The sequence below is a fragment of the Lissotriton helveticus genome, chromosome 4_1, assembly GCF_964261635.1.
Source record: "Lissotriton helveticus chromosome 4_1, aLisHel1.1, whole genome shotgun sequence".
Lineage (NCBI taxonomy): Eukaryota > Metazoa > Chordata > Amphibia > Caudata > Salamandridae > Lissotriton > Lissotriton helveticus.
In genome coordinates, this window is record NC_136063.1 from 1,315,095,953 (window position 1) to 1,315,110,627 (window position 14,675).

A 14,675-nucleotide genomic window follows, 5' to 3' on the forward strand; every position below is an offset into this window, starting at 1 on the left:
GACCCCACATCCAAACTGCGAGAAAAGTGGGTAGACGAACTGGGCGGCATGGACGATTCGGAGTGGAATTCGGCGCATGCGTCTCCAAAAGAGGTGGTCATTTCAGCCAAGTTCCGTCTTGTACAGCTTAAAATTGTGCACCGGATCTATTACACCAGAACCACATTACACAAGCTTCAGCGGGCGCAGCACACCTTACTGTCTCCGCGGGTGTGAGGAGGAAGGAACATTTCTGCACACCATTTGGGAATGCCCGAGTATAATAGAGTACTGGAGACAGGTGATGCGTACTATCTCACAGGCGCTGGAGGTCTCACTTCCACCTGAGCCTCGTAAATGTCTTCTGAATATATGGGACCCAAACGATCTTTCACGCCACGGTCAAATCTGGGGTACGATAGGCATTATGGAAGCTAAGAGGGACATCGCACAGAAATGGGGTGCAGCAGATTCACCTACATTGGCGCACTGGTGTAGAAATATGGATATGCTGATGCTGACAGAACGAGCGGTGTATAAGATCAGGGCTAGTCCACGTAAATGGAATAAGATCTGGATGCCTTGGAATGTGTATAGGGGGGACTTGTGTGACCCGCTGCCTGAAGAAGAGGTAACTAGTTCAGACGAAGAGGGTGAGGAGGACTGAGTCAGTTTAACTGGAAAACTTAAGCAGTAGTAACACAAATTAATTACAGTTCTTGCTGAAGATATGTTGTACTACCCCTGGTACAGTCAGTGATCCCAAGAATACGAACAAAATCTATAGTTGATTTATATAAGGATGTACACTCCGTCAAAACTGCCAATGTTCATGTTTGGTTGCTGTTAACAATAACCAATAAAAAATGTTTAAAAAAAAAAAGATAGACCTGCCATTCATTCAATCTATTGCTTATTATTCCGTGGTGAAGCAATGTAACGCAAACATTGAGTGGAAGAAATAAAAAAATATTAGAGCAAACATACGGATACAATTTTTTTTTAAATCACTTACAGCATGGGTGTCCATGAACTTCGACTTCGTCAATTGCAATGTACCCTTGCTGCCCCGACGTCACAACTTCAAAATAGACCTAAATAAAAAAAAAAACAACAACATTATATGGGTTGTGAAACAGTTAAATTGTACAAGGTAAACCAACACACAGAGCAGATGTCAAGGCACTATGTTAGAAAGAGGGTTCCCCCACTTCGTCCTGAATTCTGCTTAATGTCTCGTAATAAAATCATGCTTCACTTTCATGCTTTTATTTAAATACTAATGTACTTTGCCTGTTACAAAGAATGCATCAAAATGTTACAGACAGCTTCACCTGTAGGTAGACGACATGCTGCATGTTCTGAAATATTTTATTTGCGACAAAATGATCTTATAGTTACAGATCAAGTTACATAAATATTAAATTCATGCCCTCATCAACCCTTCTAACTTCTGTGAAAACAATTGCCAATTTGAGAAAGAAGTGTTGTCACTAAAAATAATATTGAAAAAGGGTAACCAAACACACTAAGCACACAAATGAATCTGAAAATACACTTCAATCTGTGCTGTGCCAAGCACATTGCCATCGACGGATGTCATGTGCAAAGTACGGGTTAGCAACACAGCCTTCTCATGCGAAGCCATCTTACAGAGGTAGCAATTATAGTGCTTTTAATGTAAGGTATGCTTATATGGGAGACTTTGAATACCATTTCTTATTGTTGACAGCCACAGAGAGCCCTGGGGATGGAACAGAACAACATAGTCTTTCACGATCAGGACATGTAAAACACAACAGTACATCTCCTACCTTTCACATACACAGCACCCAGCCCCTGTGGCTACCTTGGGCCTACCTGAGGGGTGCCTTATATGTAAGAAAAGGGAAGGTTTGGGCCCTTGCCAGGTCGACATGGCAGTACAAACTGCACGGAGACACTGCAGTTTCAGGTCTGAGACACCTTTGAAAGGCTGCCTGTGTGGGTGGCACAATCATTGCTGCAGACCCACTAGCAGCATTTGTATTTACAGACCCTGGGCACACACCGTGCACTGTACTAGGGACTTAGTAGTACATTAAATAAGCCAACCATGAAAACACCAACCCATAAACACAATTTACAGGGCAAGCATATGCACTTTAGCACTGAATAGCCGTGGTAAAGTGCCCAGAGTCCTAAATCCAACAGCAAGGTGAAAAACAGGAGGCCAAAAAGAAAAAAGTCTGGGTGTAAACCCGCTGAAAAAGCCAAGCCTAACACCTGCAAACAAACTTTCCGAAGCCAGCCAAAAAGACCTCTTCATAGCTCAAGCAGCGTTCTCTCGAGTACGATCAAACTGAAGAAAGGAAAATCTTGCACTCTCTCTTTCTCCGGTAACACTCCCAGAATATTGAACTTGCTGCAGCAGGATCTATGTGACATTGAATCCTTCCAAAACTTCAAGAAGAAACTTAAATTTTCACTTCTCAGCAAAGTACCTAAATCACCCCCTAAGCTACCGGAACTCTCTGGATGAAAATTAACTTCACTACCTACTAGTTCAGGGAAAACTGGGCCTCCACTCCCCACCCTCACTACACTCTACCATAACTACCTCAGAACTGTTCTGTGCACATATCCCACTGTTTATTCCCACTCTTTGTATACACTGTGGCTATGTACTTGTATCTATTTCATGTAACTCTATGTATTCCCTATGTAACTTGTGTTACCTCTATTTTGTCTATTCTCTAAAGTGCTCTGATGCCTACAGGCCAAGATAGCGCTATACTTTTTGTATACACTGTGACTATGTATTTTTATTTATTTCTTCTAATTCTATTTATCCCATTTATAACTCGTGCAACCTCCATTTTGCATGCAGGTAGCCTTAGGACTCCCTCGCGGCCCCCAACAATTGTATGGAGGGGGGCCCAGGATGGGCACCAGGGCAACCACCTTTAATAGTATAGGCCAAGGCAGATGAGGTCCCCGGGGCTGATAACAGCTCTGGGATGGGGGCTGTGTGCAGCGTGGACTTGGTTGCATGTGGTTTGATTTACGTAAGGTAATTAAATATTACTTTGCAGTTAAAAAAAACCTAGAAATTCACTGAAAAAACCAAAGGTTAAAGTAACGTTATACTTAGGTGTGATAAAAATATCTGTTTTTGTTTTAAAATAAAAACCTAACAAATCCATTGAAAAAAACTAAGGTTTAAGCAACACTATATATTGGTGAATTTGTCAGTGACAACCTTAACGTTTTGAACTAAAAAAACAGAAATACACCAATTCTAGTAATCTGAGCCAACTAGAATTTTGCCCCATCATGCATTGCTTATGACCTTATGTATTACATTACTCATGACATGTTCTATGACATCATTTATGACATTAATGATGTCATCACTGTTTATATCATACACACTGCTCTATAAAAGCATATGGCATTAGAGCGCAGAAAGTAAGTACAAAATAGCTCAGAAGGATACAAGGCATCATTAATGCCATCACAGAAACAACTCCCTTAGGTGTAGAAAACGGGTTATGTGCTATGTTGACCTTCCACTTCACGGGAATGTTGGTTCACATTAACAGTCAAGCACAGATGTATGGGAAACCCTCACTGCATACAGTGTTCAATAATAATACAATTGTACAGAAAAAGGCAAGTTCTTAAAAAATTCTAAACGTCTATTCCAAAAATGAATGCCCTACTACGGACAACTTTTTTATGTATCAAACCGCTTACAGTCACTGAACATACATTGGAAAAATTAGTTTGATATGAGTAGAGCAGTGGGGACTGTAAACAGGAGAGTAACCTGCACCACACTGCTTGCAGACAGGGAAAGTCTCATGAGAAATACACTGAAGAGTATTAAAAAATATCCACAAGGAACAGAGTACACTCTAAGCAACACTTGACAATTAAGACACTGTTCACTTAAAATAAGCAACGTCTGAAGGTGTTAAAGATTATACTACCTGCAACCTTCATACTGTGGTGGAAAGTTTAATGATAGCCCATCTTTTGAAGCAAAACACAATCTTCCGTATTACTTAGAAATTGTCATGCTGAAATGAATCTGTGTATTAACTCCTTAAGGCTGCTTACAATACTTATTATGTTGTATGTAGAATCTCTGCCCTGTTGCAAACTTTTTCTGCAGAGCCTAAAACCTTGTGTGGAACATAATGGACACAGGTTGTCAACTGTCATCAAGCACACAGGTTTATTCCTCAATGCAAACATTTATAATGTGTTCAAATGCTCTAGACGCCTATGATGCATTACAAGCACATGCATTTTGTAAACACTTTCACCCATCAGCAGGACCCAAGTTGTACACAATTAGGTTGAAAAGTAAACAGTAGTTAGTTGCCACTTTGTAAACTATAAAAAACCTAGCACACTTATTGGATGACAACATCAGTGGTGTCATGAGTGATGTAATTTGAGAGGTCATCAGTGATGACCTAAATGTTGTCATAGAACATGTCATGAGTCATTGTAATATGTTCGGTCATAAGTAGTGCATGGCTGGGGCACAAGTTATAGTTCGTTCTGCTACTAGAACAAGTGAATTTCTGTGTCAGTTTAGTTCAAAATGTTAATCTTGTCACTGACAAATTCACCTAACTATAACACTAATTTAATCTTTATCTTCTCAGTGAATATATATACATATATAATCCACCAAATCGTTCACTCAGAGGTGCACACTTTGCACGGTTGGTGAACAAGACCTGCGGTCGAAACGCGTAGGTGAAGGGGACTGTTCTGGAGTCTCTTGTGAAATAAACCCAATTTATCGTATTGAGCGAGTGCGGACATTATTTTCTTTTGGAGATATATATATATATATATATATATATATATATATATATATATATATATATATATATATATATATATACATTCCATCACACAGGAGCCCTAAGTGAAGAGACGCCACACGAAGAAAAATTTCAGCTCACTTTATTGAGGTGACAGCCTACCAGCAGTGACCCTTCGAGACCGGCATTAAAAAGTGTCCGCCAATGCCACCAGACGCGTTTCAGGAGTAACCCTTTCTTCAGTGGATTGCAAATGGCAAAGAGTTCCGAGCGCTGCAAGAATTATGAACTTTAATTCAAGACTCTGAACACTGCACCCACTGGGGTTTTCACTGCAAGTGCACTACAACATCCACAAGGCCTCGGAGGAGGCCACGCCCACATGGGCGGATGCCTGGAACTTAAGCTGTGCACCTGATGCAGCGCTCGGAACTCTTTGCCATTTGCAATCCACTGAAGAAAGGGTTACTCCTGAAACGCGTCTGGTGGCATTGGCGGACACTTTTTAATGCCGGTCTCGAAGGGTCACTGCTGGCAGGCTGTCACCTCAGTAAAGTGAGCTGAAATTTTTCTTCGTGTGGCGTCTCTTCACTTAGGGCTCCTGTGTGATGGAATATATATATATATATATATATATATATATATATATATATATATATATATATATATATATATCTATCTATCTATCTATCTATCTCAAAGCTCCTTGGGGAAGGTCCAACAACGGGAAGCACTCACACACAGACGAGCTTCTCCCCATCAGCTTTATTCGGTAATTGAAACGTTCGCATTAGTCCGTAAAATGCACAGCAAACTGCAACCCTGACGCGTTTCGAGGACTTCTCTTTTTCAAAGGGAGTCTGCAGTTCTACAGCACGCTCGCGGCCACACCTTCTTTTTTCCCGCATATCGTGAGTCCTTATTGGACGGCTCTGGATGAGCAATCACGTTGTTTTCTGGGAGGTGTAGTTCGATTACTGTGCCTTCGATGTTGGTGCTTAAAATTCACTGCAATAGAGCTCCAACTGAGCCCCGGACAGCGTAACTATCTTAATCCACATCTGTGCCCCACATTCGGAGCCCTGGATGGCTAAGAGCTCCGTGGCTTTCAAGGTCTGAAGCGGTGCAATCCCTGTGGCAGGACGAACGCACATACATCAAAGCTCCTTGGGGAAGGTCCAACAACGGGAAGCACTCACACACAGACGAGCTTCTCCCCATCAGCTTTATTCTGTAATTGAAACGTTCGCATTAAAGTCCGTAAAATGCACAGCAAACTGCAACCCTGACGGGTTTCGAGGACTTCTCTTTTTCAAAAGGAGTCTGCAGTTCTACAGCACGCTCGCGGACACACCTTCTTTTATACCGCATATCGTGAGTCCTTATTGGACGGTCTGGATGAGCAATCACGTTGTTTTCTGGGAGGTGTAGTTCGATTACTGTGCCTTCGATGTTGGTGCTTAAAATTCACTGCAATAGAGCTCCAACTGAGCCCCGGACAGCTTAACGTTCTTAATCCACATCTGAGGCCCACATTCGGAGCCCTGGATGGCTAAGAGCTCCGTGGCTTTCAAGGTCTGAAGCGGTGCAATCCCTGAGGCAGGACGGCCGCACATACATCAAAGCTCATTGGGTGAAGGTCCAACAATGGGAAGCACTCACACACAGACGAGCTTCTCCCCATCAGCTTTATTCGGTAATTGAAACGTTCGCATTAGTCCGTAAAATGCACAGCAACCTGCAACCCTGACGCGTTTCGAGGACTTCTCTTTTTCAAAGGGATTCTGCAGTTCTACAGCACGCTCGCGGCCTCACCTTCTTTTATCCCGCATATCGTGAGTCCTTATTGGACGGCTCTGGATGAGCAATCAAGTTGTTTTCTGGGAGGTGTAGTTCGATTACTGTGCCTTCGATGTTGGTGCTTAAAATTCACTGAATAGAGCTCCAACTGAGCCCCGGGCAGCGTAACGTTCTTAATCCACATCGGTGCCCCACATTCGGAGCCATGGATGGCTAAGAGCTCCGTGGCTTTCAAGGTCTGAAGCGGTACAATCCCTGCGGCAGGACGACCACACATACATCAAAGCTCCTTGGGGAAGGTCCAACAACGGAAAGCACTCACACACAGACGAGCTTCTCCTCATCAGCTTTATTCGGTAATTGAAACGTTCGCATTAGTCCGTAAATTGCACAGCAAACTGCAACCCTGACGCGTTTCGAGGACTTCTCTTTTTCAAAGGAAGTCTGCAGTTCTACAGCACGCTCGCGGCCACACCTTCTTTTATCCCGCATATCGTGAGTCCTTATTGGACGGCTCTGCATGAGTTCTATTGCAGTGAATTTTAAGCACCAACATCGAAGGCAAAGTAATTGAACTAGTATACCTTGCACCGCTATGATGACACTGCTTATAACATCACATATTACATGACTTATGACATATGATATTTACAATGGTGTAAGTTCTACTTATGCCATTTATGAATAACTGGTGAATGTTGTTTTTTTTTGGTTGTAAAACTTTTTTTATTATTATTAGAATGATCAACTTTAACGCTGTTTTAACAACTTTCACCTTTGTTTTTTCAGTCAATATATGTGTGAGCATGTCTTGTATTACATCTTTGTGTGTATATTGATGAACTAGCCACTGAATGGTAGTGTAGGGTAGTTTTCACTGTGCCAGACCCAGTATTCGCTGCTTTAACTATAAACTAATCAAGGTTCAATAACCTTACTGAGCAATAACTGGTGACACAAACCGCCCATTAGGTTCATTCACTGCAAAACTTATAATTGTTTCTGCAGCCTGAGCTGGATAGGACTATCCTTTCCCATTCCTGATTTAGTTAATATTCTCTAGAAATAGACCTGTTCAAACAAAATGTAAATTAAAAACTGATTAGCACTTTGGACAGCAACGTCTATTTGATTCTGCATATTTTATTAACTATGATCGCACTGATTAACACCTGAAAATTGTTCTAATCAAGGTATTCAGTCAGGGATTATGAGAAGTTTGTATTGCACTGGGAGCCTGTTACAGATTTCTCCACTCCTTAGTTTGTGAACCTCTTATGAAAGAACAGGGAAGGAAAGGGCTGTATGATGCTTTAGAGCTGTATCTATCTCGCTTGAACCAATTTCTCATCAATAACTAGACTCTTCTTTCTTGGATTCATTTCCAGAGATTGCTCTTTCTAATATATTGTTGGGACGGGAAAGTCCCTTATATGGTAATAGACATCTACCCCTGCCATGAGTACCCCAGCTACGGTGATATCTTGATTGCTGGAAACAATTCTGGGTCCCAAGAGTACACTCATTATGCGTGTGCGCCATGGCTTAGGGGGCCCCAGAGTGCTACCATCAAGTGGTGAAAGATTACTGCCTTCACTGGGTAGTATGAGAAGGGTGGTAGCAACATACTGTGTTTTTAGTTAATGATCCATAGTGAGAACAGTTTTTTTAACCGGTGTCATGAGAGTGGCACCCCCTGGCCGACTCTGGTCAAGTTCTGGTGCCGTGTGCTTAACTCACCCTAGACCTGAAATGGACTGCGTGAAGAAGTGAGATATATGTGTCCTTTTGAGAAGGTACAGTACATCAGAAGACAGAGCCCATGGCTACATGTGCATGCTGGGATACATGTGGGTCTGTGAGCAGATACTGCATGTGGGTGATAGCACATGATGTTGCGTGAGTACTGGGTTGTATGAATGCCCAATGAGGGTACAGTATTTTGGAGGCTACTCGTGGGTATGTGTGCATGCAGCTGTGTGTTTGTTTGCATGGAAGACACTAGGTTCTATTTTGGGAAGCACAGGGCTTGCAGGACAAGCATGGAGAGGAAGAGGTTTTCCCTAGACATATAAGGGTTGCTGCATTTCTTAGAGCTGGATGGGACACACATTGAAGGAAGAAAGAGCCAAGTTCTTTGGTGCACATCGATAGAGGACCTTTGATTCTGAAAAAAAAGACACTAGGCTCCAGGGCTAGGAACCGAAACCGGCGCTGTCAAAATGCTCGGCCAGCCTCCTTGTGGGGGAGGAGGAGGGTGCGACCGAGCTGTTTGTTCAAGACAGTTTCGTCTGATTTTGTTACAGGGGGCCGATATTGCCAGCCCCGGTGACAAAAACACACTCCCAGGACCCTAAAACCACCCCCTCTGGCGGGTCACTGGGGAAACGCCCGGTGCCCGCTACGGCCAGTCCGGCCCTGCTAGGCACATCTGAGAAAGGAGATAGCACTGATAAGAGAATCATAAACAGTAGGGCTTGGGCCTTTTGAGACACATCACTGAGGATGACATCCAGGTATGTACCCCCTAGTCACTCGAATGGCCAGTGTTTGGGGATATCAAAAATGGATACTGCCCTGCTGTGATAGGCTGTATCTGGAGAAAGGGCACAACAAAGGAGTGGGCACTTCAAAGTGGCCAACCCTCAGAACACAAACTTCAATAAGAGAGACACTAAACCACAAGTGTGCCTAGACATGGATTCTAAAAAGGGGAGCTGAAACTCCGAAATTGTCAATCTGAAGTGGTACATCAGTGTGAAGAAGCTCAGCAAGAATTCTGCCCACTGTGACCAGAACTGGGGTTCTGCCAGTGTCCAATGCTGGTTGAGGGGACATCAACCAAGAGAATCAAGAACACTCACCTGTAAGCTGGTGCACCAGGTTCTAGCTGAGCGAAGGCAAGTGGGCCCTGTGAGGAAAAGGAGTTTGCCTGGAGAGAGCGAAGTCTAGTGGATGGTCCTACCAAGAGGATTCCAGGAGAGGAGTTGAGATTCTGGTCCGTCGAAAACGGCATGCCAATTGGGTCATCTGCCTGGTATGTTGAGCGCCCCCCAGTACTGCCACAAAGGGAGGGCTGTTGGTAGAACTGGGACCTGAAGAGCGCCGTCTCCTTATTGATGCTGTGAAGCGATTGCTATATGTTTGCAGGGAAATAAGGAGAAGACAAATCGCCTTGTGTGCACTTTGAAGAACCCCTGCAGTTCAGTATGGGGATTGAATCGAGGAAGGAACCGTTGCCCTAGGACAACATGCAGCAGTAATCACTACAGGTGGAAACCGGCATTCTTGGAGCCAAGTTTCGCCTACCAGTCTGGGAGTCCGGAAGCACCCAAGGACCTGACCCCAGATAAAGACTTGCTGCTGGATCAGACAAGTGCCTCGGATGTCCGCTGTAGATTCCAGAGTCCTGCTCACTGCCAGGCTGGGAACGCCTATCCGAGGACTCCGAACCTCCAACCTAGATAATGCGATTAGGACTGATACCAGGTCGTTGGGTCCTAGGAGCACTTTTTCTGACTGACGCAACCAGCTGCGGGGACATGTGAATTTTTGCTAAAAGCCCTCGTACAACTTCTAAGAATTGAACTCCCTAGCGGGGCCAAGCTTGGCTATCACCACCTGTGAATGGGGAATAACTATCATCCATAAATGGGGAAGTGGAACAGGAGCTGACCTAGATAACCCTAGTGGGCCTGCCTTAGTAAGTCAGTTTATTAGTTGGCATGTGCGGTATTGAACTTTGTGGTAGATAAATAGTCCTTTTTACATCAAATGAAGTATTTGACTGTAAATGTTTTTATTTAGGTTGCTGGATTTATTCTGACTTGTGAGTTTGTGATCTCCTTGCACCTACTCCTTCCCAAGAAGACTTGGCCTGCTTGACCCACGCTACCACAGTCCGGTGATGAAGGGATACTTCGCCAAGTTGTTAAGAGCCAATAGTAGGCCAAGCCATAGGGAGTAAAAGGCATCAACCAACATGGGTGGGCCCAGTACCTTCTGGGAGCCTTATAGCCCTCCGAAGGAGAGGGATGGATGGATGGATATATATATATATATATATATATATATATATATATCTATATCTATATCTATATCTATATCTATATCTATATCTATATCTATATCTATATCTATATCTATATCTATATCTATATCTATCTATATCTATATATATATCTATATATATATATATATATATATATATATATATATATATATATATATATATATATCCAGCTCCATTTCCTGCAAGTTGCGAACTCTAAAATAAATATCTTAGAGCTACCCCAGAGTGCGTGGTTTCTTTGGTTGAAGCTTTGTGGAAACCGTGAGCTGGATATATATATATATATATATATGCATATCTATATATTTATGCATGTGTGTGCATAAACATTTCCTTTTTGCTTATCACTGTTCATATAGTAAAACAGAGTAGCAGAAAGAAAAGCCAGGTTTTGTTTTTGTTTATCAAACTGCAGCTTTAAATTTGCTCTAATCTTGCTGCAGTGTCTGACAGCAGGAATTGTGACACCAGACCTCAACTGTAATAAGTTATTACAGTTTAGCAACTACAAAATGTCTTTATTAACAGCTACTAGAGACGTCACAAGTAGCTTGTAAGAAGGATTGTAGAGACAGTGTTTCATACAGGTATTGCAGGCTCCCATTAAAAAAAATTCCTGAGGAGGCCGGTTTTCTTTCACTAATAACTTAGATGTCACGTCACAAATATTTAAAAAACATTAAGAAGGAAAAAAAGTTAATCCACCTCATCTCCTTCATGGAATATTTTGCAGTGATCCATCAAGCAGAGGCTGAGAAAAAGGGAGGGGGGCCTGAAATACTTTTTGCATATGCAACGCCATAGGGATTTTTGAACACCAATTCATAGAAAACTGCTAAACAAAAGTATACTACATTTGGAATAAAGCAAGATATTTAAACAGAAATAATGCTTTTTGTGATTTGGTCTAAGTCGCTTCAGCCGTTTTTGAGGCATTAAGGTTAAAGAAGAGATATCTCCAAGCCAGGAACACACACAAAAAAAGTAAGCATTTTGGCTGGTCATGTTGGCTTTTTCCTCTTCTTCCTCCTCCATCGGCTGGTTCAGTCCTGCAGGACCGAGCGATCTCATTAGCTGGCCACAACATGAAAAAAGTTTGTGGCTGCCATTACAGGACATGGAGGTAGAAGGGAGCAAGTTAAGGGTACCCTAACCATTGCTGGCCCTTATGGGGGTTGCTAGAGGGACCCTGACCTTGGGCCAAAGGCCAAAAAATGTTTTTTAAATGCAGCCATCTTTCCTACTGGACTTTTGTGGGAGATTTTGGCAGCTTCTAAAAGAGTCCCATGGAGTCCAGCGCAGCTCCCACCCTTGCCGGAGCCAATGTGGATTCCTGTACTCTTGCCGGTGCCTCACATAAATTAGAAAAGGAAAAATGTGGGGTAGGGTCTGTGGATGGCTTGACTACCTGTAGGGGTTGGGCACCATGGTATGGTCTACAGAATCTTCATATAAAATAATTACTTCTTGAAAAAAACAAAATCATAAACATATAAGTTCACTGAAAAAAACATAAAGGTCAAAGTGGACGTAGACATCAGTTAGGTAGTAAGGTTTAAACTTACATTAAAACAAATACCTTAGTAATTCACTGAAAAACATAGGTTTAAGTGGAATTATATGCAAATCTTCTAATAATGAAGAACTACCATTTTAAAAACAAAAAAATCCCCTCTGAAATGTATCAGTTATATGTCAATGGCCTAAGTATAATTGCACAGCTGTGATGCATCACTAATGCCCTCACATATTACATCACTGATGACAAATGCAATCTATGGCAATGCAAGTTATTCTTACGTTAATTACGTAGAAGTGGTGACTTTCAGTGATTTGTTCTGGTTTTAAAACAGGACTTTTCATTATTAAAATATCTACAATTATATATATGTGTGTGTATATAAACTATATTAGAAGTAGCGCTGATCAAAAGTCTACGTGAAACTTTTGTAGTTAATGGTTAAAGCAATGGATTTTGGTACTTTAGGTAAGTGCCCTTTTTGGATGGTCAGTCCCCACTTTTTGCTCTGGATGCTGTGGTAATTGAACTGAAAGTGCACTGGAGCCTGCCAACCAGGCCCCAGTGCCAGTGTTCGTTCCCACAAAGTAATGTTAATTGGTAACCCAATTGGCAAGTTCTTTAACCTCCCCTTTAAGTCCCTATAAAATAAGGTAACAGTGGCAGGGAGATTAAAGGGGTTACCAGGGCTGCAGCACTATTTGTATCACCCTGAGTGACCTGAGTAAAAGTAAAGTCTGTGAGGCTGCAACAAGCAGCTTTCCTGCTCGAGATCAAACTATCTACGAATAGGACATGTTACATCGCAACATCCATTACAACGCATGATTTTACAACGCATTTTTAGAAACTACACTACAATGCATTCCATTACAATGCATACCTTTACAACACATATCATTAGAACGTATAATACTTTTAGGGCAACAGTAGTGTAAGTGTTGGATAGTGTAGGGATACAAATTACTATTCCCACTCCAGTGAGTGCAACAGTAGGGTAAGTGTTGGATAGTGTAGGGGTAAAAATTACTATTTCCCATTACTTACCTTGTAATGCATTGTAATGGCATGCGTTGTAGTGGCAAGCGTTGTAATGGCATGCGCTGTAATGGCTGGCAATGTAAAGGATGTAGCGTTGTAATGACTGTGTTGTAAAGGTAGTGCGTTGTAATGACTGTTGTAATGGTTGTTTCCCCTATGCACACATCATGGATGACAGGGTCCCCTCACTGACCTTAATATAAGTAAGGCACCCCAAGGTAGACCTTCTATTGCACATGAGGCAGGGTGCATTTATTAATGGTGTGAACATATATGTTAGAGCATACATGTCCTTACTTTAATCTTTCCATTAAACACACTGTAAGTGAACGGCGGTCCATAGGTTAACACGGACTGGCTACCGGGGGACTCCAAGGTAGCTAGCTCCATTACAGTATCTCCGAATCCAATACCGTGCTTCTTCACTCCTGACACAATTCTCGTGTCAAGTGTTAGCTGTCAGGTACCCAGGTGGTAGCTTTAGAGGTTGCCACTGAGATGCCTCAGTCTCCCTGTGCCTTTGTGGGTTTTTCGTGACGATTGCCGCCAAGACAGAAGCCTGCCCTCTTGCTAGGAAGTGTTAGCACTCCCGGAGGACAGAGACAAAGTCTAGGGCAGGAAGGAGTTCACACCTCTGCCCTCCCAGGATGACTAGCGAAATGTCACATCAAGGCGGTGAGCCTCAAAGGCTTTGGCTTCTCTAATATGCAAGTGACTTGTACCCCAGCTGAGGACAAAGCACTTCCCACGCCCCAAGCACATCTGGATGTGGGCATGTGCGAAATTGGATAGTCAGGCGGCGTACAGCCCGCAAAGGCTAGCCACAGCTCTAGGGTGGGCTATCTGGGCTTAGAGCCGAGGATAGCTCATGCCATCTTGAAAAGTTCCAAAAATAGTGGGTTCTGGGTAGATTGATGAACTACACCCCCCTGGATGAGGTCACCCCAAGGGTGGATTAGCCGCACAGTCACAAGCATATTGGCTACTAGCCCTCACACCCCTAAATACCCCCTAAATCCAGGATTTAAGGGGCACCTCTGACGAGAGAACTCCAGATCTGCTCTGACAAAAAGGACAAAAAAGAGACCTGTTTCTGCAAAGCCAGGACTTCACAAAGACAAGGTGCTATGTTCTGCATCTGTGATAGCCACCCTGCAATCGCTGGATCGTGACTTGTCCCTGACCAAAGACTGGTGAACTACTCTGCGACCAAAAAACATTACCAGAACTCCCTAGGGCTCAAGGTACTAGTCGCCTGCAGTTGGCATTAACAGATCGCACTTCCACGATGAAAAGAATGATAAGCCCGAAAGAAACGGGCCAGGTGCCATCTGAGAAACGTAGTCCGGAACCTCAGCTAGTCTTGTCTCTCTACAGTGTTCCTCCAGACTTCTGGAGGAAGATTTGCTAAACCACTGTTTGCCGTGGCCAAGGTTTG

The 14,675-nt window shown here is 42.9% G+C and overlaps 1 protein-coding gene across 18 annotated transcripts in view; it reads right to left on the reverse strand.

Moving 5' to 3' along the window:
- PTPRM (protein tyrosine phosphatase receptor type M) overlaps positions 1-14,675 on the reverse strand; it is a 1,498,021-nt gene that overhangs the window by 1,045,343 nt on the left and 438,003 nt on the right. For all 18 annotated transcript variants that reach the window (XM_078687901.1, XM_078687900.1, XM_078687899.1 and 15 more), the window contains exon 4: positions 995-1,073. In XM_078687901.1, coding sequence (XP_078544027.1) covers positions 995-1,073 — 79 coding nt within the window. The remainder of the gene's footprint in view (positions 1-994; positions 1,074-14,675) is intronic.